Genomic DNA, 26,026 nt, shown 5'->3' on the forward strand with positions numbered 1-26,026 from the left:
ACAGGCTACATAAAAAGCAATAGCAAAGTCAGTACAAACTAAAATTTCATACAAACAAGGACTTGTTTATACTGTTCCACATACTATACAATGACATATAAATACAATATTTATATTCCAATTGATTTTATAAATATATAGTAAAAATGAGAAAGTAGGCAATTTTTCAGTAATAGTGTGCTGTGACTTGTGTATTTTTATGTCTGATTTTGTAAGAAAGTTTTTAAGTGAGGTGAAATTTGAGGATATGCAAGACAAATCAGACTCATGAGAGGGGTACAATAGTCTGGAAAGGTTGAGAGCCACTGATTTAATTGGTAGTGGAAAGGGGCAGCTACAGGGAATTGGTTGTGACTCCATGATTCAAAGCTGTCCAGCCCTGATGTAAGTTAACTACTGTTGAAAGGTCCCTCAGGAATTCTGTATGCCCCCCCACATCTCTAATATACCTCTGAAATGCCTCCTCTGTCCCCTTATGCCAGAGGCGTGGGGCAGCTGGCAGAGGAGACAGCAGAACCATCTATGCCAGATATATAACAGTGGACAGATCCCCTGCATAGGAGGAAATCTCTAGTGGCCACCTCTGGTCTTGTGAAGGCCACTTTGTGCCAATTTATGTGATGCAACGTAGCGTTAGTGGACCAAAAAATCTGGTAATTAAACACTACAAGGCCTGACTCTGCAACCTCTGCTTAATCATGTAGTGCTATTACAATCAACAGGACTACCTGCATGAATAAGAACCACTCACAAGAGTAAGAACTGTAGTATTAGGGCCGCAGAAAACATGCTTTCAGAAATGAATGATCTAAAAAAGGAACAACCATTCTGTAAAATAAAACGTATATGAAAATCTGATTTGTGCCTGCATGTCTGCACTTTTCCTCAGGGGTCTTCAGCTACGACAGTAGAAAATATACTAGTGAAAGCAATGGTGTCCAGTTGTCCATGTTATTTGCTGTATTGCTAATGTAATACATTCAAAATTATAACACCTCACACCATGAGAGTGGGAGTTGGTAAGCTTAAATTGTATTCCTGTCTTTACTCACTGATTCACTTGATAATCTACATTGAGAAAATCACTTAACCAGACAGTTTATCCTTCTGAAAAATAAATAGGTGAATATATATCTCAGAGGATCATTGTGAATTTTAATTAAAAAGTCCTAATTTGTGAACATGCTTTGAGATCATTCCATAAAACACAATATAAAATGTTAAATAAAATTAATACATGTATTTTAAAAATTAAAACAAGAATTTAGTCATACGGGCCTGCTACTGAGAGTCTTATTTCACGGTTTAGACTGGCAGGTGTCAAAATACATCCTGGGTGAATTTAATCCACACTATTTGCTATTACATATCACTGTACATTTTATACATGGTCATGTATTTTCCAAGTCTCTACTTTACTAGGAAGCTAACAGTATTAACATATTTCCAGTGCTACAACTGCAATAAGCCTTCACATATTTTCCATTATCCTTTTGTACTCTCTGTAGAATTAGAAGAGGTAGCCTGTTTTCTGTCATAAGCAAAAATTCGTATTTACACAGTGATCTTACAATCAGAATACTGATTATTAATGAAAAATACACCAACATGCCTGATCAGCTCCTTTCATGGCTCAAAGTTTTTCTGTTACAAAGAAAATTTGTACCTCTAAGCCTTATGCAATATTATTCTTTGTGGATCAAAAATCCTGGTTGCCATGGAAACTGTAAAAAGTCAGTCATGACAAAGCAATGGATTGGAATAATGGAAAACATCTGTTGGGAAATCACTCACTGGCCCAGGTTTTCCTATCAGAAACGCTAGGGTGAATTCAACTTAAAGTAAAGCATTTCCTCAAATCTAAATCCCACTACAAATGCATATTGAGTTTTCAAGGCTTTCAGACACGTACTGTCCTATAGATTGGAGGGAGGTAAAATATATATGTATATAAAATATGTTGTTTTTCTTTGTTAGATCTTTTACTAAAGCTGTGTTATGGATGTAAATGTATCTGGCGTAGAATGCTTACTGTGCTTAGGATCTATCTTGCTCAATGCCTCTATACACAGTACAATGAAATAAACCACTCAAAAGAAACAAATGTAAGACCCTTGAAGAGAAATTCCAAAAGGGGATAATTATATTAGTCAGACAACATAAAATAAACTGAGCTCTAGTTTAAAACAGTATATCAAGATGACTGTGATCTGTGGCTCTTTCCTTGGTGATGCTCTACTAACATTTCTCATTCAGAAAAAATGTATACTAAAATTAATATCAAATCAAATCCTAACTGAAAAATAATTTGCCACTTAAAAATAGAATGAAAAATCAGTGTCCAATCCAGAGTCATGCAATTCCTGTTCAAATACCAATGGTTTGTGGCGATCAGGTTGTGAATGACAACTATGGCGGTCAAAAGATCCATATAATAGCCTGAAATTCATGATCCTGTCAAACTTACCCTCTGAGTTATTTCATTATAGGGCTATATACTGAGTAGATCTTGATTTATTCTCATGTATAATAATGTAAAATGCCTTGAAATCGCTGCATTTTGAAAGATACTACACAGAAATGCAGTTAAAAATATTAGGCCTAAGGGCCCTATCCTGAATTTGAAACCCCAGGGCCCAATCCCAAAGTGTCTTCTGCAGGGTACAGGTCATAAACACAGAACAGGATGGATAAAAAACAATATTTTTTTTTAAATGATTTTTATTTAAATCAGATTTTCATAAAATATATTTTATTTTTAAAATAAATCTATTTAAAAACTAATTTGAAATTATGACAGCCTATTAAAATAATTTAAATTAAAATGAAAAAAAATCAAGCAGTATATGCTTGCTGCCAAAATTTTAACAAAAGCCAAACCACGTAAGGTTTCCAGCTCCCTGCCCTCACCTCTCCTGAGTGGAAACATGGATCTCTCATTCCTCTGACTGGCATTTTAAGGCTTTTCAGCTCCCTGATTATCAAACATGCCTATTCTCCTCCATATTTAATCTAGATCACACCCTTTACCAAAGAGTTGTGGAGCAATCATGTAAATCCTCTGCACCGCTGCTCAACCAATTAATTGTGCTCCTGTGGATAAGAGGTAGTTTCCAGTAGAATTTAACCCACTTGAGCACTGAAATGAGACAATTTTTTAATTTCTCAAAGCTATAGGCAGAATAATATCATAGTGCTTAGAGATCATGCTCTGCACTTTTCCTGTTTTGAATAGACTGCAAATGTGGCGACAACTTGCCTCAAAGAGTTAAGAAATATCAATTCACAACAGACCGCAACAGCTGGGTATGCTGTTGGTGACTTTTCAGGGTGTACCTTTATCATTTTACTTGCGTGGTGCTGTAACTGACACTCGTGGAAATCAGTGGAAACAGTTAAGTGCTTTTGTTTCTTCTCCCCCTCCCCTCCCCTCCCCCACCCCCAACCCTTTTTTTTTTTTTTTTGAGGGTGAGCTAGCAAGCAACAGAATAACTAAAAATTATATAAATAAAACTTTATATAGATAAGAAAAAGGCCATAGATAAGTATTTAAATTGATTTCTCAACAACTAGTGTAACATATACTGAGTAGATCTATAAATATTAAGCAGACTATCACCACAGCCTAACAGATGCATCTTTTTCTCTCCTTTGTTCACCATTCTTCCAAATCACCCACTAAATGATTCCCCAGCCCTGTTTATACTTAGTTGTTTAAAAAAGAAAACAAAACACAGCCCAGTGCAACTCACTCCATGCACCACTGTGGGTACAGAACATTCCAATAGCTTTCTAAAGATTCCATGGTTACTAGGTATCCTATACTGATAATCAAGAATGCAACTATTTCTACTAGTTTACTGTCAGCTAATGTCACAAGTGCTAAATTAGGCTGTATTCTACTCTGTATTTAAGAATTTTTGTTTTGAAATGACTAAAATTCATAGTAAAAACAGTATTCTATGCTGTATATAACTAAATATAATATTGTGGTTCACTTGTTTCACACTGCCAGGATCTGAACCACAAAATAGGGATAGCTAACTAATAAAAAAAGAAAATTGACTTTATCAGGACTTGATATTGCCCAACACAAATTATAAAACAATAAATAATGATATATTATACCACATAACTGCATGTATAAAATGTTGTTTTGAAGTGTAATTAGGAACTCAGAGGAAGCGAAGAAGACTGTGTTAAAGTTCTGGGTTCAAGTTCAGGAAGTTTGAAATTTCCCAGACTATTCGAATGCATCCAATTCAAATCAGAGTTCAAATTTCTCTCATGTCAACCAGCATTCCACAAAAACATGTGTAAGCAATTGTTGGATATTCCAATCATTTCATAATATGGAGTAAATTTATTTGAACAGTTCAATTTAACACGTTTAACAGCCAAAGACATTTTAAAATAATTCATGTTCAAACAGTCAAATGCAGGAAATAGGCAGAAAGAATATGTGCAGGTCCTTTAATTTTTCATGCTCTATTCTTTAGCTCACTCCCTAGTCTCTACATGGAGTAACAGACAGCTGAAATCTTTCATAGACATAAAGGAGTGGGATAAGATGCTCAAGTAGTCTGAGGATTCAAACACAAGCCATGAGCAGAACGTATTTTAGTAGAGTTCATAATTCAGAATCTGTATTCAGAATTCTGTATACAGAATAGTCACTCCCAAATGTAAAATTACCTACTTGACAGTCAGTTTAATAATGCTTATTATTTTAATGACCACAATTACTCTAGCTTTTTTGTTTTGACAATACTATTTAAATAGAATTTAGTAATCTGGGAGTCAGATATTGCAGTGATCTGCTGCTGAGCCAACTTGTTCCCTTCTGCTCCCACTTACCACTGACACACTCTTGGTCAAAAATGGTCACAGATTAGTTATTAAAATCACATTAATACAGTTCATTAAACATTACATTCTTTCACATTGGCTGTACAACACTGTCATTCTCAGAATGCCAGACTGGCTAAGTGAACATCTGGACTTTTGAAGTGTTCTTAGTGTCATTACTCCACTGATCACCCAGTAAAACAAACCCCCTCCCCACCAGAGGACATGGGGCACAGTAATCCCCTTTCATAAACTAGGTGGAGCAATTCCTTTTATATAAATAAGGAGAGCAAAGACTTTTGTGTACACAAGATGGAAAATGGGATGACCGCCTCATCCTAACAAACACACCGTTTGCAGCCATGGTACTGTTCACTCAGCTTGTATGTTCCATCCGTTTTCCCCTACTCTCTACCTGTCTTGTAGCTCTTTGAGGTGGGGGCTGATCCTTATTCTACGACTGTAGTGCCTAGCACAGTGGGGTCCCGTTCTTGACAGACTGCCACTACCCTAATAAATATGATTAATAATCCAGCAAGATGGTAAAGTCTGTCTGAGGCAGAGTGATGGGAGTTTTCCATTACCTTTACATTAAGTTTCTTCAGTGTAATTACTACATTTTTTATTTTAAGCCCTTACTATATTAAGGACTACTATATTTACATTGTGCTGCAGGGGCTACCTTATTAAACATTAACTTAAAAAGCAGGGTAAATGAGGTGGAGGAACTTTCTCTCCTTTGCTAAAAGGAGAAGGATGTTTCCACTCTTTTGCCTGGCTGGAATAAGCAGTGCTCCCTCACAGAGCTCCCTATTCTCTTAGGTTGGTGCAATGAGAACTCTCCTGCCTGTTTCAGTCTACCCAAATGTTGGTCCCACCTCATGACCCCTCAGGCCACGCCCACCTGTCACCTTACGGCCTGCCTCCCAGTGTATTATTTCCACGTCAAGATGGACACCTGACTGGAAGTGGGTTGTGTGACCCCTCTGAGAGCTCCTCCCACCGCCCTCTACCAATCAGAGCAGGTTTCTCCCGCTTAGACCATCCCAGAAGGGAAACATGTACCAATCAGAATATGTGTTGTGCGCAGGTCTAGGCTGGAATCCCCGCCCAATCTCTGGGGCTCGACGGTTGGCCGGCTCACAGCACTGTCCCTGGAAGTCTCAGCGCCGAGCAGAAGAGCCCGTCTCGTTTCAAGAACACGTTTCAGAAATTGTGGAAACGCAGAGAGGAAAACATGGACTCTTTCACCACCCCCATGAGAACTTTGGAATTTGTTTTAGCTCCGGAGGCCTTTAACTGCCTATGCAGAAAGCACCACATCAGCGACAGTTCTGAGGAGGGGGCAGCTGAGGTGAGGTGGCCCTTTGGCCCAGCCTTTGTTGGATACACTGGAACCCAAAACCTGATTAATCATGAGGCAGCCCAATGAGCCTGACCGACTGGCACCAGCAGACAAGGCAAATGGACAAGACGCGACACAGGTAAAGGAACAATAAGAAGTGACAGTCAAGCATGGGGGCATGATGGGGTTAGGTACAAACCAAGTAGCAGAGGGCTTAGTTATTTCTTTTCTGAAAATCTCTCGACAGCTCGAGGGTGCCTTCCAGGAGGCCCCAAACAAGGTTGCATCAGACAGTGTAGATGAATCGGGCCCATCTTGTTTTTGCTCAATGCCGATACAAATTGATGAAGAGGATGACACCGAGGATGACACCTATATGGAATTTAAGAGGAGTCTTGGCATGGAACTAATTGAGCCCGTGCCACGTTGTGAGCTTAAAAAAGTCATGCCGTCTATTGTACGTGTTGCGGTTTATGCTGTCCTTAATCACTGTCTCAAGGAAAAGATTGTGAGGGTTGTGTCATAGACGCTCAAGCCCAATGGCACCATGACTGCGTGACTTGGACTTCAGAGGATATAAACTGCAAGCTCTGGGACCTGTGTGCTAAACTATGTTTTGAAAGCTTATTAAACGCTGTTATTGCCATAAGTTATGTTATGCAATGTCTCTGCTTAACTCAAGAACATTTAGCACAAGGGGTGACCTTGGTAAATGCTGTGCAATTCGGTCAAAACCCTGGCCGTGTTTTAAAGAAAATGACCAAACCAGTGGATGCCTGTTTAGAGTGTTATATGGACCGTCTGGTTCACACAAAAAATTACAGAACCCTATTTCGGAAGCAGACTATTTGTAAGAAATCCAAAAGGATTAAGTTAGAGAATGGAGAGGGGACATACACGTGATATAAAGCTTATTAGCTGTAAATAAAAGTATCTATTGAAAAGGGACTTTGTGACTATCTGTGTTTCTGTTAGAATGTCTGTGGGGCCTTAAATGTGATAAATGTTTTGATGGAGCATCTTGGTTTGTTTCAATGTGGCTGCTTCTCTTTTAAATAAAAAATGTTTTTGTGAGAACCCAGCTATTGTGTCTTTATGTATTTACAGCAAAAAGCTGAAGTGTGTGTAGTAGAATCCTGTGGGAAAAACAAACCAAAAAAGTGTTTAAAATAAAGCAAAAAAAAAAAAAAAATCTGTATAAAACAGAAATGTTTGAGACAAGTGTCTGAGTACAATAGTGCTGACTCACCCCATTGAACTGATGGTTTAATCACACCACCCCACTGAACTACAAGGATGACTCTGTTGACTTACTGAGTCTGTAGGTCTAGATGTGATCATCCACGTTTGTTTCCACTAGGGTTAGTTAATGATCAGTAATTAGGTTGGATGAGCGTTCACTCACAGTAAGGGAGGTGGGTGAGTGGGGCTGTTAAACTCTGATTAATAGTAAATTAAATAAAACCTCAGGAGTTCGGAGACACTATTGAACAGTTTAAATATAACCTCAGGAGTTTGCAGAATGCTATTGGACAGTTTAAATATAACCCTGGGAGTTTGTAGAGGGGATTGGACAGTTTAAAAATAAAACCTCAGGAGTTTGCTGAATGCTGTGGGTCAGTTTTTCTATCAACTCAAAGTCATGGCAAGTTTAAAATAATATATTTACAAAAATAAACAGGGGCCTAACCCCGCCCCCAAAAAAAACCCCTGAAATGTTTCAAGGGTTCATGAACCTCCACCATACTTTTATTTTTTTTAAATCATTTGCTGTAAGAACAATCAAACATTTAAAAGCTATGAGTATTTATAGGGTGTTTACTATGGTTGTGGCACAGCCATTTGATTTAAAAATAGCCATTTGATTTAAAAACAGGGTTGTTGTAAAAATGTTTTAAAAGGCTGAAGAGGTGATAAGGAGAAAAAAAAACAAAAAGAGATGACCCCTACTGGAGGCTCTCAAACTGGCGTGTCTGAGAACAGGGAGGCAGAATCCAACCTGCGGGGCGGTGGTGACTCTTACCTAGACTCTTATTTAGAAAATTCCCCAGAAGGCTCTCTTACTGGGTCCCCATCTGCTCCTGATGGCCTTCCCGGTGGCCCTTTGGAGTCTGACTCTCAAATAGCATCTGACGTAGAGGACACACCTGATGGTCCCATAGAGGAACCCTCAAATAAATGCAGATTCAGATCCCCACCCTGATGTGTATATGGAGCGTATATGGAGAAGCCGGCAACGGGAATTACCTAGATTTAGGGGTTTGGTGTATTGTGAGGAATTTTGTTTTGTCAATCTTGAGCGAATCAGTTCAGCTAAGCAGGTCATTGAAGCCGTACACAAGGGAATAGATAGTTCTCAAATTACGTTAATGGTAGGCTAGCACCTGATGATTACTTTCAGTTACGTTTAGAGAGTCATAATTTAACCAACCCTTTGTTTTTGGTCAGAAGAAATAGGGATGACCTGTCTGCTGAAGATTTCTTAAATTAGGCCTCTATTCTGTTACAAAGTAATAGAGAGGCACATGTCTATGGGACGTTATGCCTCGTTGTGATGGTTGTAAATAACGGGCAGAGGTGGCTGTAGAGTTTTAAATTCTATCCTTAACAGTCAAATCATCCATAAAAAGAGACAGTGTTTAGTAGACCTAATTAACACCGGTACCAATCTGTCTTTTGCGGTAGGGCTCTACGCCGTCATGTCCGACCGTAAGCCTACAGACACAGAATTGCTAGACAGGGAGAGAAAGTTGCATGAGAAACTGGGGTAGTCAGATCAAAAAAAGATTACGCTCAGTGACACAGCAGTGTTTGAACAGCATTTGCGAGTCAACATACAAGTGGCACTTCAAAAAAAAAAAAAAAAAAAAAACCTACCTCCCTTTCGTTGTATAAAGGGGGGCCCGGTGTACCCCAAGACATTTTTCATCCTGCTGCACGATGAGCATTACTACGGGGTGTTGGAGGTGAAAAAGTTGTTCAAAGTGTGAAAAATTATTGCAAGTTTCGCCACATGGTGTACATTCACAACCACTCTTGCAGGTACCATTGTCGCCTCTGCTTGAGCACAACATGCTCAGACAGTATGGGCATGCAGAGGAGATGTCTTACCTGCAGGCTGTATTGTCGGTCCAAAGAATGTTTAGGCGGACATGTGGACACTACATCAAAAAAACAAGTCAAATGCCGGTCTAAAACTGTGTGATAAGTCAGTCTTACGTGGACAAGGGGCACAGGGGCAAAGGGAGGCACGGTAAGCAGTGTCAGGGTTTGATCACCGGTGATGTAGACAGCCACCTGTGTTTTATGGACAGCATTAGAAAGTCCGCATCGTCAGAAAACCATATTTTTTACGATTTTGAATGCACGCAGGAGATGGGGTTGCATGTGCCCAATTACATTTTTGCTGTGTCCCTAAAGCCAGAAAAATCCTGGGAATTTAAGGGCGGTGAGTGTCTTTCTACCTTTGTTAAGACCTTGATCGGCAAAAAGTTTCGGGACTACACATTCATAGCGCACAATTCCAAAGGTTATGATGCATACTTCGTCGTTAGACAATTACTGAAGGAAAAGTAATAGAGCTGATAACTCAGGGCAGTAAACTGATGTGTGTGGAAGTTAAGACCCTGGGCATCCGTTTTATAGATTCTTTAAACTTCCAGCCCATGAAGCTTAGCAAGCTCCCGCAGGCTATGGGGACTGACAGTTGCAAAGGGTATTTCCCACATTTTTTTTAACACTTTAGAAAACCGAAATTACGTGGGGCCTGTGCTTGGGGTGGAGCACTATGGCATCAGCATCATGATGCCCGGGGAGGAAGCAGAATTTCTCGACTGGTACCGGGACAACCGAAATGAGACATCTGACTTGCAGAAAGAGCTCACATATTACTGTCAGCAGGATGTCAAAATTTTGAAACGGGCCTGTATCCTGTACAGAGAAGAGATCATGAAAATGACAGAGACTGTAGATATTGTAGAAAAAGGCCCTGATAAATTCATGGAGATTAAATTGTGTATAGATCCTTTCCGGTACATAACGGTCTGTCTGCATGGCTATGTACAGATTTATGTTTTTACAGTCTAACACAGTAGCCCTCCTCTCTCCCGACAACTATCACAGGCAGAAAAAGAGATATTTGACCCCATCTATTCAGTGGCTGTTGCTTACCGCTCACAAAGAAAATATACAGATACGTCATGCGTTACAGGGTGGGGAGGTACAGTCAGGCCCGCCCCTACTTTCTAGATGGTTATGCCGTCGTTGACGGGGTATGCACGGCCTTTGAGTTTAATGGGTGTTTTTTCCACAGCTGCATCACCAGTTACCGTGAAAAAGCACTGAACCTATGACAGGAACGACTTTCAGATTTCTTTATTACAAGACACAGCTCAAGACCAACTATCTGAAAACAGTAGAATATGTAGTCAAGACTCTCTGGGGACAGGGATGGGAGGTGGTGATAGAAACAGATAGGGAGCTTGCGGATTTCTTAAACAAAGCCCAATTGCCTCAGCCTCTGGTCCCTAAGGATGCTCTTTTTGGGGGTAGAACTAACACCATCTGTCTGTATTACAAACCTAACCCCAGTGAAGAAATCCACCATTACAATTTTACCAGCCTGTACCCTTTTGTAAACAAAACAAAAAAGTACCCTATCAGACACCCCGATATGATTCATGACAAAGTTGGACCCCTCACAAATTATTTTGGAATTGTGAAAGTTAAAGGGTAAACACACACCCCCCCCACCAGGTCTCTTTTTCCCATTGTTACCTGTCAGAGTGGGTGGCAAACTTATGTTCCTGCTATGCCGAACGTGTGCAGAAACGGAGCAGCAGGAGACGTGCGCCCACACTGACAAGGAGCGGGACTTCCTGGGGACTTGGTGCACAGTGGAAATGAACGCTGCTGTAGTGAAGGGCTACGCGGTGGCGAAAATCTACAAAATTTGGCATTCTGAAGAAAAGTCTGACAAACGTGTTTCAGAGTACATAAAATTACACCTGCATCAGAAGCAAGAGGCATCGGGGTATCCCAGGTGGTGCATGGACGAAGAAAAACAAAATAAATATGTTAATGATTTCTATCGGAAAGAAGGCATGTGCTTACACCAACACGAGATCACACTGAACCCCGCTAAGCATCAAATCGCTAAACTGTTTTTAAATTCTCTGTGGGTAAATTCAGACAAAGAACAAATCTGCCCAAGACCAGCATCGTGAGAGACCCCAACGAACTCTTTCAGTACCTGTTTTACCCCAATTACAAGGCTTCATCCTGCGAGTTTATCAATGATGAAACAGCATGTATATCTTGGAAGCATGTGAAAGACCACTATTCGGTCTCTGGCAATACCAAAGTCTTCATTGCCTGTTTCACCACCACTTATGCCCGCTTGGAACGATACAACGAGCTATACAGGCTGCAAGAGAGGCATCTGTACCATGACATGGACTTGGTGATGTTTGTGAAAAGGGAGGGTGACAGGAGCACTCCTCTGGGGGATTATTTAAGGGACCTCACAAGCGAGATCCTGCCAGATCAGCACATCACAGAGTTTATGTCAGTTGGTCCGAAAACATATGGGTACAAGCTGTCAGGAGGAAAGGCCTGTATGAAAGTCAAAAGGATTACCCTGAACGTAGCAAACTGTGAAAAGATCAATTTCGACAGTTTGAAAGATCTGGTCCTGGACTATAGTGCGGACCTGGGAGAAAACACCCCAAAAAAGATAGAGGTGCAGCAGCCCTCTATCGTAAGGAATAAAAATCTGGGGCAAATAGAGACAAAGACTCTTAAGAAAATGCAGAAAGCAACAAGAGAGTCCTCAGAGAAGACTTTTGAAAAATGGGTAAGTCGTGGAAACATCTCTTTTCTGTAATTCTCGCAGGGCCTAGCAACTGCGGGAAAAATTACTTCATAAAAATGCGCTGGATAACGCCGAGTGAATGTTGTCTGTTATGCCTGAGAACATTGTGTGGTGTTACCGTTGCTGGCAGCCTCTGTATAAAGAGCTGCTCAGTAAATATCCCTTTATCAATTTCGTGGAGGGGCTGCCCGATGCTTTTGATGATGATCAGTTGTTTCCTATCAATAAAGTAAATAGGATTATCGTAGATGATCTGATGAACTCTGCTTGTGAAAGCGATGAAATTGAAAGAGCCTTTACCAAGTATGTGCATCACAGGAACCTGAGCATTATGTATATAGTTCAGAACATATTTTGTCAGGGTAAAAAGAGTTGCATGATTAATCTAAGCACCAAGTACATGGTTCTGTTCAGAAACCCAGGATAAATTACAAATCACTATGCTCACCCAGCAAATGTACCCCGGTGAGAGGCAATTCTTTCTAGAAGCTTTTGAGGTTGCTACCAAAAGCTTATGGTTACCTGGTGGTTGATTTAAATGCTTCTACACCAGAGGCTTATAGACTAAGAACTGGTCTTTTCCCTCCAGACAGGCCGGTGGTTTATACTTTGAAAAGAACAACAGCCAGATATAAAAAGAGATGAATTAACAGTCGGTCCTTTTTAACAGCAGGGGTTGCCGACTGAAAACATGTCTAGCTGCGTGAAAAGAAACCTGGCCCTTTTAAAATTACTTAGCAAATCATCCCCGCAGAAAAGGAAGGTTATATTATGTTCGGCCTCTGACGATTTAGTAGCAGCCATCTCAGAAATAGCACTAAATACTTTAAAAGGAAACGTACCTTTGACACAGAATAAAGTGTGCATTCTGAAAAAGAGATGAACATTTATAAAAATTCTGTGTAATAAAAGTCTTGTTTAAAAGAAAGAAGCATCTGGTGAAGCAGTCTGGGGGGGTTATCGGACCTCTGTTAAGTTTTGCTATCCCTCTGATAACGGGGCTTTTGACTAATCAATAATGGAGTATGTGGAAAAAATTTACCTGGTGCCCAGCCGCCAGCTGGAGCAATTAAGGGCTCCCCCTCCAACAACGGAAAATATCAGAACGACCGCAACTCGCTTGTTGGACGCTGAAATGAAGTCTGTTTTTCAAAGGACTGACTTAGCCGAATATGAAAAGGCTAAACTATACGTCGCCGTGCTTCAAAGGTACCTAACGTACGGGAAGCAGAGTGATTCGGCTCAAGGGAAAATGTCTGTTTCTATCAGAACAGGAATGGAGCGTGACTGCCAAGGCCCCAGAAACACCAAAGACCTCTGACTCTGTTGCTCAGGAGGTGTTGGATAACGTGCATAAGCGTTATAAGAAAAATGCATTAGTATTGCTAAATAAGCTGGGCCAGGATAAAAATCTCTCTTCGTGGAACGATAAAGGGGCTTTTGTGTACAAAGGCTTGGTGGTTAACGGCTCTAACATGCTCCACTTAGTCAGGGCCATCACCCAGACGTGCTCTGTTCCTAGCAGACATGTACCTAAAGGATGGGGTGTGTTTATGAGCGCCATGACAGAGCTAAATGTGCCATCTTCCATTATGGGCAGCATGGCCAACAGAGATCTTTTGGAGCGCCTAAAAAGCCTCGACCGCCAATACCAGGGTTGATCGTGAAACAACACCGATCCCTTTTTTGCCTTTTTTTGACTAAAAGATCCGAATGGCTCAATGTGTAATATTTTTTCATGCTCTAAAACTAATTTTTAAAATGGTAATGTTTTGCTTTAAATAAAAAACTTTTATACTTTAAAAAAAATGTAATAACTACGTGTATTTTCTCTGAATTGGTCATTTAAAAAACCCCCAAGACATCAACTGTCTTTAAACCCCTCACCTGGGGTGCTTTATTGAGAAACATGGTTATGAAAGTCATTGGAAAGGTAATCACATCCGGGCTTGTTGAAACATGTTTTGAGTGAGCCCAGGCACCCCTGAGAATTTACTTTTTTATGTTTTTTTACAAAATTAATCACTATCTGGTCGTTTTTCACTAAGTCATTAAAATACAATTTGAAAATCTTGTCAAAAGATAAACCCCTGGTACGGTGATGTAAAAAAAACGCAGTGATAGCCACAGGCTACAGAATGGGGGTCTTGTAATTCTCTAGTGTGAAACGCAATGTCAGTGGCATTTTTGTTTAAAAATTTCATAATGCTTCTAGGAAACACCACACTGTTCAGGGGATGCCTGTCTGAATCAGAAAACTCTCCACGGTTACACTCCACCAGGTACAAGGCGAGCCACTGTTCGCCCGGTTGGTTGTGCAGGTGCGTGTTGACCACCAAACCTAAGGGTCTCCGAGACAGCCTGCCGCCAGGGAGCCAATCGCAAGAGAACACATCTAAGAAATTTTCTTTTATGTAAGGGGCTGCCGATAAGACACGATAGCTGCATGGTGTCCATATTCACATGTAGTCAAACAGAACGTTTCTCCTCTGATTTATCTCTATAATGTTGTCAAAAACCCCATACACGATCATATCAACGGTGACCATCAAAGACTTTGCAAAATGTATTTCTGCTCTCAGGTTCCCAGTTTTAATCAGGGAATAGTGATCAGCGCATTCCTGGTCGGGAGATAGGTCAAAGGCAAACAAGGTGTAACCCTGTGCAAACTCCACACGGTGGATTAGCAGCGCAGTATTTACGAGCCTTCTGTACCAGATTAATGTACTCCCTCACGCAGCATCCGGCCTCGAAATCCAGTTGCAGAGGCTTGGTTGGTATCTGTACACCATCAGATTTGCCTGCCTCACTAACCCTAGATTCTCACCATCCAGCTCCATTGCTTCATGTTGTCCAGGGATGTCTTTGTAAAACAGGCTGGTGGAAAATTGTGTGGTGAGAGTGCTGTCGCTGTAATTGAGCACCAATTCTATAAAGCCCCTGTAAGGGTAACAGTTGTTGCTTTGGCTTACGAGGTGGTCTCCCAGCGTGACATCCAACTGATTGAAAATAGACGCTACAGGATAATTCACCCGGCCCAGCTCGGTGTCCCTGGCGAGTGTGGTTCCGTCTCCTTTTACAAGCTTGCAATAGAGGTTCAGAAGTGTGTTGTTTAAATCCATATAATCTATGCCATTCCCTGCTATAAAAAAGTCGAGGGGGCAGCCTCCGTTATGGCCGATAGAAGTGGCACCTTGATGTCGATGCTTTTCTCAATGCTGGTCTGCGTAGGGGCTATTTGCAACAAGTCTAATTCAGATTTGGTGCATTCTTCAGACCCACAGTGAACAAAAGCAATGTTGATTAAAAACTCTCTCTTTTACCAGGTGGAGAGCATTTCCTATTTCTCCTACGCTTCCCCTGGGTCTTTCGCTTATGGCTGGCCCTGCGCATCAAAGACCTACTTTTACAGGTTTTTGGGGGACCCGTGCATCTCCTTTTAATGTACATCAGCCCCGATCCCTCCTGTGTGGGCAGTTCCCCACCTCTCCAGAACAGCATGGGAGATGTGGTAGTCTAGCTATATTCTGAATGGAGATTTTCGCATGGGGTTTAATAATCTCTAGCCCCCTCCTCAAAAGCGGTACAGTTTTTCGAAAGAGGCTATGGAATATTCTGCCCATGCCAGGCCCGTTCATCACAGGGGCCCCATGATAACCAGGAAGGGCATATCCAGCCTGGGCTTTGTAATAGCTGCTATAGACAGTAGGGTCACCATAATTTTTTAGGGTCACCATAGCATTTTGCTTTTTAGAAGCCTCGTTCTCTCTGGGAACACAGGTGCAGTTTGACGATCACCTTGCCAAAGGGAAATGAGACATGTCTGTTCCGGTCTCTCCATTTTAGTGGTGATGGTCTCAATGTGGTGTTTACTGACAGGGACATAATGTGGTTTATTGTAGGTGATGGTGACAAACTCGTCGTTCCTTCCTCGGATGGGGACACAGAGTAACAGGGGAATGAAAAAGGCCAAAGGGTCCCTCTCTGCCTCTCTCCCCTCCTCAGAACTGTTGCTGATGTAGCATTTTCTCCACAAGCAGTTAAAGCCCCCCAGAACCAAAACAAATTCCGAAGCTCTCACAGGGGTGGTGAAGGAGTCCATATTTTCCTCTCAGCGTTTCCACGATTTCTGAAATACGTGTTCTTGAAACAAGAGGGCTCTTCCATTCAGTGCTGAGACTTCCGGGGGTGATGCTATCAGCCGGCCAATCGTCAAGCCCCAGGGTTCTGGCTTAGACCCATGCGCTACACATATTCCGATTGGTACACGTTTCCCTTCTACGATGGACTAAGTGGGTGAAACTCACTCCGATTGGTAGGGCAGTGGGAGGAGTTCTCAGAGGCCCTCTTCCAGGGCGGGTCACTGTGCCCTGCCACGTGCCCTTTTTGGTCAAATCGTCTCTCAGGGGCAGTCCTGTAGGGGTGAAACTCGCTCCTATTGGCAGAGGATGGTGGGAGTTCTCAGAGTGGTCATACGACCCACTTCCAGACGGGTAACCCCACCCCAGAACTTCTCCCAATTGGTCAAACCCGCTCTCAGGTGTGGTCCTGCAGGGGATGAAACTGCTCCTATTGGTGGAGGGCTGTGGGAGGAACTCTCAGAGGAGTCACACAATCCACTTCCGATCAGGTGTCTATCTTGACCCAAAAGTACTACCCCAGAGGGCAGGCCGTAAGGTGACAGGTGGGCGGGGCTTGAGGGGCCAGGACCTGACAGGTCAGGGGGCGTGGCCTGGGGGGGCAGGGCCAACATTTGATTGATGGTTGGGCCCTTGTACTACTTTAACTACTGATGCTTATTTTTACTATATTGATTATGCTTTTTTGTTTTTAAATATTGTGCAATCCAGCTTTGCTGATTATTTAAATATTCAATATCAGTGGCAGAAATTTTTAAAAGACATCAGTTGCACTACAAAATATGCAAGTAGAGTGTACTTAGACCTGCTGCCTGTTATAAATCGTTTATGAAGTGTCTTTTTCTATTTGCTTCAAGTGTTCTTCAAACAACAACCACAAGAGTGCCAACCTGCAACCTCTTGTCTCTTGAGGAAGATGTACCTTAGTTTACTTTCCTTGACTTACTGCACAACATAAACTTTGAGTGTTATATTTTAAGATACTAGCCCAAAACCATCCCTAACATAATTGCACTGATTTCAGGTAAATTATCCCAAAGTTGAATTTGGCTTGTGTGTTCAAGTAGCCTGTGAAATTACTTCCTCGGATACAGTCACTGCTTGAAAAATACGAATTACATAAAAAGGACATAAAATGTTTTCCCCATCAATTTGTCTCAGCCTCACCTGAAATACATCACAGGTAAAGATCTAAGGAACTGTGAATAGAGGAAGGAGTGATACTTGATTTTAATTAGCAGAACATAATGAATTTTGAATTATAACAGCCGATCTGTCTTTGTAAATCTGTGAATAATATGAATTTCTGATGTATTTTCCCTCAACAATCATCCCCACCACCAAGATCAGACTTTTGATATAATAATCAGAATAATAGCATCTTTACTCCATCTTTATTATTTTAGCTCAAAACAAGGTTTCACAGATCATTTACCTGTAATTTGCACAGGAAATTATTACTGCAGCTTGTCATGTGATCAGCTATTAGTTAATCAATGGTACATTAAGTTGTGTAATAAAATCCTGTAGTTTTGCCTATTCATTTTCTAACCTGTTCTTTTTTCCTGGCCTTAAGCCTTGTAAAAGGATTTAGCATAGTCTAAAACTGGGTAGCAGTTTTCATAACCACAATGCCATTTTAATACTGTCCTTCCCAGTAAGGCAAACAATTCTGGCAGGGAGGGAGGGGGAAGAACCCCACACATACACCACCACCACATTCTGATCATACATGCTTCACTACCATCCTAAGAGCCGTGTAAGATGCCCTAGCGATGCTTGGGAATGGAAGTGTGAAGGCCTTAGGCTTGTTTACACTACAGACGCTACTGCAGCACAGCTGTGGCACAGCAACTGCATATACTGTAGCACCATAAAGTAGATACTTGCTACAGAAATAGAAGAGGCAGTAGCTAATGGGTGTCTATACTGGTGTTAGGTCATCTTAATTATTTCTCCCAGTATTGTGATTTTCTCACTCCTCTCAGTGATGTAGCTAGGTCAATCTCTGCTTTAGGGGCAGACCAGGCTTCACAGTCTCATATCCAAATAGTACTTTCAACCACTTGCACTATTCATGGAGTATATTACTACATAACATGTTTCTTTTCCCATTAATGTTAGCAGGCCTAGGAGGATTCAATATGCACTTCCACTTTCATGGAGAAGCTGAGGTTTTGTAGGTTGCAATCCTGTTTGAAAATTAATTCAGACCCCCTGGGGCCATTTGGAAATGGAGAGTCTAATACAGTTGCCTGGGGCCATAGGAGATATGTGCCATGGAAATTTCTACACTACTGCATGGAATTAGCAGCTCCATGGCTTTGGGTGTTTACAACGTTTCCTGAGAAGTTTACCTTTCATTTAAAAGGGAGCGCGAAAACGTCTAGCTCTCCTGCTCAGTGGTGAGAGGAGGCCAAATGCCCACCTGCCAGAGCTCTGGTGGACAAGGCACATGCCACCACGTTCGGCCACTCAGGCCTGAGCTCCCTTTAGTTTTTCGCTGACTTACTGCCCGTCCGCGGCTAACGCTCCTCTGGCAGGGGCCACAGCCAAGGTCCATTTGCTCCCTACCCATCTGAGGCGGCCCCTCCTGCTTCCTCCACCAGTTCACCGGCTCCTCCACGCCAACCGCCCGCCAGAGGGGCCTGCGCTAGCCCCCGCCTCCCACCTGCCCTCACCCCTCCGCCGCTGCTTGTGCAGCTGAGGCTGCCTGCCAGGGCTCGGCGGCGGCTGTCCCTCCTGCGGGGGATCCCCCCATTGCCGCTCCCCGCCGGGGGCTCGCCCTCCGAGCTTTACCTCGCCGCCCATCACTGCGGCACCCGGCGCCTGCCACTCACCGCCAGCAGCACCGTCCGCAGTGCGGCCGCTGGCCGGGCCGGGCCGGGCCGGCACGTCTCCCCTCCCGTCCCATGCCGGCGCTGGCGGCCGCCCCGGCCCTCCCCAGCCCTTTCGGACGGCGGGCTCTCTCCTGCCTCGGGGCCCTGGGAGCTGCGCTGCTGCCCCAGCCCCGCCCAGAGGGCCCTTCCCCGGCAGCGCCGCCAGGGGAAAGGAGGCTGCGGGAGACGAACGGCTGCCCCCACTTCGTCTGTCCCGCGCCGCCCCCGCACCTCGGTCCCCTGTTGTCCCCCGCGCCTTTTAGCCCAAGCTCTCCTTACCTGCCCGGGAGGCTTGAGCCGCGGAGCCCGGCCGGGAGCTCGCCGCTGGGAGGGGCTCAGCCCTGCTCGCCCGCCGCCTCGGAGCGAAGGGAGGCGGGCAGCTGCACGCGGGGGGTGGCCGGACTGGCCGCTTCCCCTCCCCCCCGCTCGTTCTGCTTTACAGGGCGGCAGCGGCACCGGCACCTGCAGCCTCTCGAGGGCGCGGGGACAGACGAGTCAGCAAAGCAGCGCAGAGGGGCTCGAAAGTGGTCGGCGGCCCCGCTGCACTGGGCTGTACTAGCCCCGAGGTGGTGCTGTTGTATGGTCGCTGCTCCACACAGCTGGCCTGCGAGCGCTGCTGCTCTCCAGCCAGTGGCAGAGCAGTGGAGCGGGAGCGGCTCTCTACGGCCAGAAGCGAGAGGAGCGACACGTCTGCTTTTAACAGAGGAGATGGGCCCTGCTGCCCCTTCTGTTTAGGAGGAGATCCTCCCAAATGTGAGCCGGTGCAGCGATGGCTCGTCTAGTCTGAAAAAACACACCAGAGCATCAACTATAACAGGTGTGAATTACCCACCTCATCTCACTAGACAGCTGACTCTAAAATTTAACAGTAACAAGGGGAAAATGCTAACAGTGCTAACTATTTAAATTCTGATCCTTTAGTAGAAGTATCCAGCGAGTTTGGATTCATTTGAAAGGGCATTCCACAAGAGGTAGATTTAAAGATATCAAAATGGAATGCACAATCATATATAATTACAAAGTTAGAAATTAAAAGTGACCTATTAAATCAGCCAGCCTTTCATCCTTCCTTTAGTTAAAATATCTTTTACAGAAGCATCAAAATCAAGATTTAGAAAGATTGTAAACTCTCAGGGGAAGATCTCCCCAGAAAAAATGGAAGATGTCAGGAAAGTGGGGCCGACTTTCCTTAAAAATAAAAATTAAGACTGGGTGCAGTCAGTTTTATTTTAAACTAATGAATAAAGATGCCAATGATTTAGTAAATGTGTTAGTGTTTTCATTTTTTGTGAATAAATACAAAATCTTGCAGATCTTAAAAAACAAATCAACAAACAGGTTTCCAGTGGATCTTGTCTTCAGTTTTTACACCATTCATTTTTTCTTTTGTAACATCCTTTTTTTTTTCTTTACATATGAGTCAAGTCAGTAAAGCTTTGCTTTAGTTTCACAAAAACATTGATCATTTTCTGAATGGGCTAGTTCAGCTCATATCTCAACACAATATATCTCAACACAAAATATCTGTCTTTTATTTATTAAAAAACTTAGTATTTAAATTATTGTAGTTCAGTGTTCTCCATTATTTTCTTAGGCCCTGATCAGGCAACTCATTCTGCACGGGTGGGAGCAAAGGTCTACTGACATGCATCTAGTTGCAGGATTGCGGCCAAAGAGCTTGCATCATGCAGCTACATCACTGTAGTAATACCTGTGCAGAAAAATCTCAAACAAACCCTTAATTTTGGATGCTTTAAAAAAGAAAACACAAAGAAACATATTCTGCAGTCCTTACTCAGGAAAAACTTCCACAGAGGCCATTGGGAGTTTTGTCCAAGGTCCTGAGTTGAATCAGATTGCAAATACATTATTGTGCATCTCTGGTTATCTTTAAATTCTGCAGCTACATATGAGTAAATAAACATACTTTTAGTTCTTTTAAGATATATGGGGCTGCTCATCATGTACATCAGATTTAGAATCAAGAATTTGAAGTGATATTTCAGGGCTCTTCTGGTTTTTTTCTGTCTGACTTTTCAAGCATCGCACTCTTATGGTAGCACTTGAGACTGTTGTTGATGATTTCTTCTTTTAAAGAAATCATATCAATTTTGAGTTTGACTCTAGCTTTGCTCTTCTCACCTCACAATATCAGGTGCTTTCCCTGTCGCTGGGCCAGCATTAGCACTTTTTGGGAGGTTTACAGCCATACCCTGTATTGATGTGAATGAGCAATCTCAGTTGTATTAACAAACAAGATAGCATGTGTCCCTTAAAAAATGGCAGTTTCCCTGTTTTCATGTTGTATCCCTCTGAGTTTTATAGAAATCCATGTTTTGGCCTGAAATTTGTAAACCCCAGCTTAAGAGGGAGGAGGAAGTAGGGAGATGTATTTTGACATAAGATAGTTTTTCAAAATAACTGTCCAAACCATCTAAAATGTATATTGTATGTTGGAAATAAAATGAGATATCATATGATAAGGATGACACACACAAAAATTAATTTTTTCCCCCAAGTAATTTCTCTGGAATGAAGCTAGTGAATGTGTGAATAACAAGGGCCACTTAAGACGATGGAGAAAAAATAAATGAAGATAAATTTATTCACTTATAATATGAGGACCTGTCCCTTGTGCTTGTAATTGTTAAAGATCTCACAGCACTTTTAGTAAGAGCTGGGATTTCCCTCCAGAATTCCCCCTCTTTACTTACTCCTATGAAGCCTGTTTTTCACCTGGCTTCTGCCCTCCACTGCAGATATAGCTGCATTTGCACGGTGCTGTATACATACAGCATGCTAAACACTTGGGATCCTTCAAGGTGAAAAAGTACATATGAAAAGTATATATAATATACCATAAGTGTTTAAATCATATATGTATACAATTTTAATAATGTGCAATACTCTACATTATAGTAATATAACATTCCTCTATGCCTGAATGTAATCTAACGAATGTACAAGATTCCTCTAACAACAAAGGTGATATTTGGTCTTTGAGTACAAAATATCACTGGTAATATAAATTTAATTTTGGTCTGTAGCCCTGATAGCTAGTACTAACACCTTAACAACAGTGTTCTAGTAGTCTAAAATGCCTGAAATGTAAAGAAGTTTTAAGCACTCTACACATGAACATTATCTTATGGTACAGTAATTTTAAACAGGGTTAATCAGCCTGAAAAATCCACCTTGAAATTAAAGTGAAAATCAAGTTCAGGAAACATTGAGTTTTAAAGCAGTATCAGCTACTGCAAAAGATATCAAATATATTTGGAAATATGTAAGTATACAGTACTAACTTTATTTCATTTCATGCACATTTTTAAAATCAGAAAGACTTTTAATTCTTATTCCTGTTTGCAAATATTTATATGTATAGCCTTTTAAAATTTATAGCACCTTTTGACATGCATCACTTTTTAGTGATAAAAACAAAGACAGAACAATTAAATACAATAAAAAAGAAGTCTTTATTCTTTTGGCTCAACTGTAATGTGGTTTACCATTCTTTATGGTAATAGCATTTTCCTGCATGCAGTTCACCAACACACAAGTCAATAGTTTTAGTTAAAGGAGGAGTCAACGTTTAATTTTTGCTTGTGTAAGAAACACAGATGTCCTGATGTGATCAATTATACAAGTTTGCTACTTAGTTCTTGTGAAAAAGACACTGTCTATCCCATAGTATATTTAGAACAGTTCTAGTGCAGCATGAATCAACAAGAATAAGAATAGTCTATGTAAACAAACACTGGTAAAGATCAATGATTCCATGAATAAAAGGACTACCTTGAAACTTCTGGTGCAGGCAGTGCTAGGATTTCAAACAAATCTTTCCCATCACATTTCAATTACAAGTTATATCTATTTGGAAGCAAGTGCATTTTGGACTCAATTTGAAACTTATTTCACATTAAAATGTGTGCAAAAATACAGTACTAATAAAAAAAAAGCAGAAACCTAAAACTACCTCATTCTCTCCTTTACTTCTTATTTTGTGAAGTTCTTTGATTAAAAAGTGCTATGGACAGAAAGTAACAAAAGTGACTGTGACATCAACCTGAAGATACTTTTAATTTCTGATTTTATGTACAAAATGCTGAAAAATAAAATAAAATGATATTTTTACAATATTTATATTTTCTTAGAAAATTCTACCCATGTATTTTCAACAGATTAAGTAGTTTGCAACATGTCCTGTACAGTCTGGCTATACACCGTACAGTATTCACTTAAAATTTAAGAATGCAAAGCAAGAAGCTCTTTAATAGCTGCAAACTATTGCTTGATGACATGAAGGAATGATGTCTGATTGAACAATTTGTTTCACTTTACCACTGACATATGGCTTCCCATATTAGACTTTTGAACAGTGGAAGGAGTAAAATACAGCAGCAAAGGCAAGATAAACATGCATCAGTGATAGCCCCCAAAATATCTATAATGGTATAGAATACATAATATTATCTGTTGAAAGCTTGCAAACTACACTTACTGTGGTACATATTTGATGCAATAAATATTGTGCTCAGGTCATTGTTTGCTCAAACATGCACCACATGGTAAAGTAACTATTTACATAGACGGTATTATTTTATTGACACATACAATGTCAACCTTGCTGAGAGTAGAAGATGGCTAAATGATTCTGCAGGGTGAAGCTGAACAGCTTTATAAATGTTGAAGTTTTTTGGTCAGTTCAATTTTCTAGGTTAGGTTACATGAGTATTTTGTTCTCCACAGAAGAACACTTTAAAAAAATCAAGTTTATATCGCCAAAAATTTCTTAGAGAAGTTTGTATCAACTATAATTTAATGACTTGTGAAAAAATAAAATATCTGTTTTATTATTGTAGGTTCTATGGGACTTTACAGGCACATTAAGATTTATCTAGATGAGACACAAAATGAATACTTTTATTAAGCACCTCAAAATATGGAGCCACCCTGAAACATGGAAGTAATTAAAACTCCGTTGCTTTGTGCCACTGATGTCATGTGTTTTCCATGCATGAACAATGAGTGCAGCATGCCTTCATGCAAATCACTTATGTCTGTACATTGTAGAGAATCAGAGGACAGAACACCTTGTCCTCATATCCCCTTTCCCAACACAAAACCCATTTACAAAAATAGTCACATATAATAGTAAACAACCTGTGAATTAAAAAAAATGATAAAATCACCAACACCAATTTTTTGTAAAAATATGGCAAATATAGCAGTTGAAATGCAGACAGTGGATACAATTACTGTACTCAAGTGTTTTTTGTTAATCACACAGAAATTGTAGGTTTGCACCTTTTTTTAAAAAAACTGGTCCCTACAGTCTGAGTAGCCATTTTGTCTCCTCTTCAGCAGCATCAGCTGGTAATGAAAACAATAACCTCCTGTCAAGGTTGTTACCCTGTTTTACAGAGTCACAGTTTGATGACGAGGGGTCACTGTCTTGTTATAGGCACTGACCTTAAGTGTGTGTATGTATATATGTATATATATATATATATATATATAATCATTTTATATATATATTTATATAAGTAAAAACTGTCAGTTTGGCATAGACCTCATACAGGAGTCCTGTTGACACAAACATGTCACTTTCTCAGGCTGTAAACAATTTGTCACCAATGGAATTCTTTGTTACTTTTTACTTTCCCTGACATCTTTACCTTTGTCTTCTTTTTCTGATTTGTCTTTTTCATATTTCTCTTTGTCTGGCTTTGTTACGCTATCGTAGGAAGGTGGAGAGGTTGTGGAAGGGGTCATATCTGTTTTTTCTGGAGTGGAGTTCTCATTTAGCTTATCAATAATCATGTCTTCTTTGATAGGCAGGTCATCCTCATCTTTGTCTTGATTAAACATACATGAAACTTTTTTAATTTTTTGCTTTAAAAGGTAACGTCTGAAAGCGCGCTGAATAATGACAGCAGATACTTCCTCTTGTTTTCGTTTTAATGTGGTTGTAATCGGTTCATAGGAGACTTTAGAAGGATTAGCTGCCATAAACCGATCTTCCATTTGTATTCGAAGTGTATCCATCTCTCCACTTTCCCCCAAAACACGCTTTGTAAAAGCAAACAAGATGTCAAGGCAGTGAATTCTGTCTCCACTTACCATGGGCAGATCCATTGCAATAAGCTGAACTTTGTTTGGTTTTGCTATAAGAAGAGGAGGATCCAGTGAAGCTGCAAAATCAGACAGTTTACTGAACTCTATGAACTGGGTGGCATCTGGATCAAACTTTTCCCAAACCTCATAGAACATCTCAAAGTCATCTTCACTCAAGGGCTCAGCACTTTCTTCCGTAGCAACACTGAAGTTCTCCAAAATAACAGCAATATACATGTTTACTACAACTAGAAATGATATGATAATGTAACTGACAAAAAAGAAAATCCCAACTGAAGGGTTACCACAGTCTCCTTTAACAGAGCTTCCTGGGTGATCTTTATGAGGGTCACAGTCTGGTTCTCCACTGTTAAGAATTGGTGCTAACAAACCATCCCAACCAGCTGATGTGGTAATCTGAAATAGGCAGATCATGCTGTTGCCAAAAGTTTCAAAGTTGAACATGTCATCAATCCCAACTTCCCTCTTAACATAGGCAAAGTTGGACATTCCAAATATAGCATAGATAAACATGACCAGGAAAAGTAGGAGACCAATGTTAAACAAAGCAGGAAGAGACATCATCAAAGCAAAAAGCAGAGTGCGGATCCCTTTAGCGCCTTTAATAAGACGCAGGATTCGACCTATTCTGGCGAGTCGGATAACTCTGAACAAGGTGGGGGACACAAAATATTTTTCAATCAGGTCAGCTAGAAACATACCTGTTAAAAAATAAGTTAGTTAGTAAAGCGTATAATAAAATGTAACAGTAACTACTAAAGATTTATACTATTTACATATAATGTTGACCAATGAGAATTGAAGC

General features: G+C 41.1%; 2 protein-coding genes across 14 annotated transcripts in view; both read right to left on the minus strand.

The window, feature by feature from the left end:
- The window catches only part of CSRNP3 (cysteine and serine rich nuclear protein 3), a 180,153-nt gene extending 160,551 nt beyond the window's left edge, over positions 1-19,602 (minus strand). The window contains exon 1 of the mRNA XM_067549342.1: positions 19,363-19,602. The gene's annotated coding sequence lies outside the window, so the exon portion shown is untranslated. The remainder of the gene's footprint in view (positions 1-19,362) is intronic.
- Positions 19,603-22,064: 2,462 nt separating this feature from the next.
- Positions 22,065-26,026, minus strand: part of SCN2A (sodium voltage-gated channel alpha subunit 2) — a 91,413-nt gene continuing 87,451 nt past the window's right edge. For all 13 annotated transcript variants that reach the window (XM_067549335.1, XM_067549336.1, XM_067549332.1 and 10 more), the window contains one exon: positions 22,065-25,922. In XM_067549335.1, the coding sequence (XP_067405436.1) occupies positions 24,733-25,922 (1,190 nt within the window). In that variant the 3' untranslated portion in view covers positions 22,065-24,732. The remainder of the gene's footprint in view (positions 25,923-26,026) is intronic.

The sequence above is a fragment of the Emydura macquarii genome, unplaced genomic scaffold, assembly GCF_026122565.2.
Source record: "Emydura macquarii macquarii isolate MOO-44397 ecotype Brisbane River unplaced genomic scaffold, CSIRO-AGI_Emac_v2 contig_1253, whole genome shotgun sequence".
NCBI lineage: Eukaryota > Metazoa > Chordata > Testudines > Chelidae > Emydura > Emydura macquarii.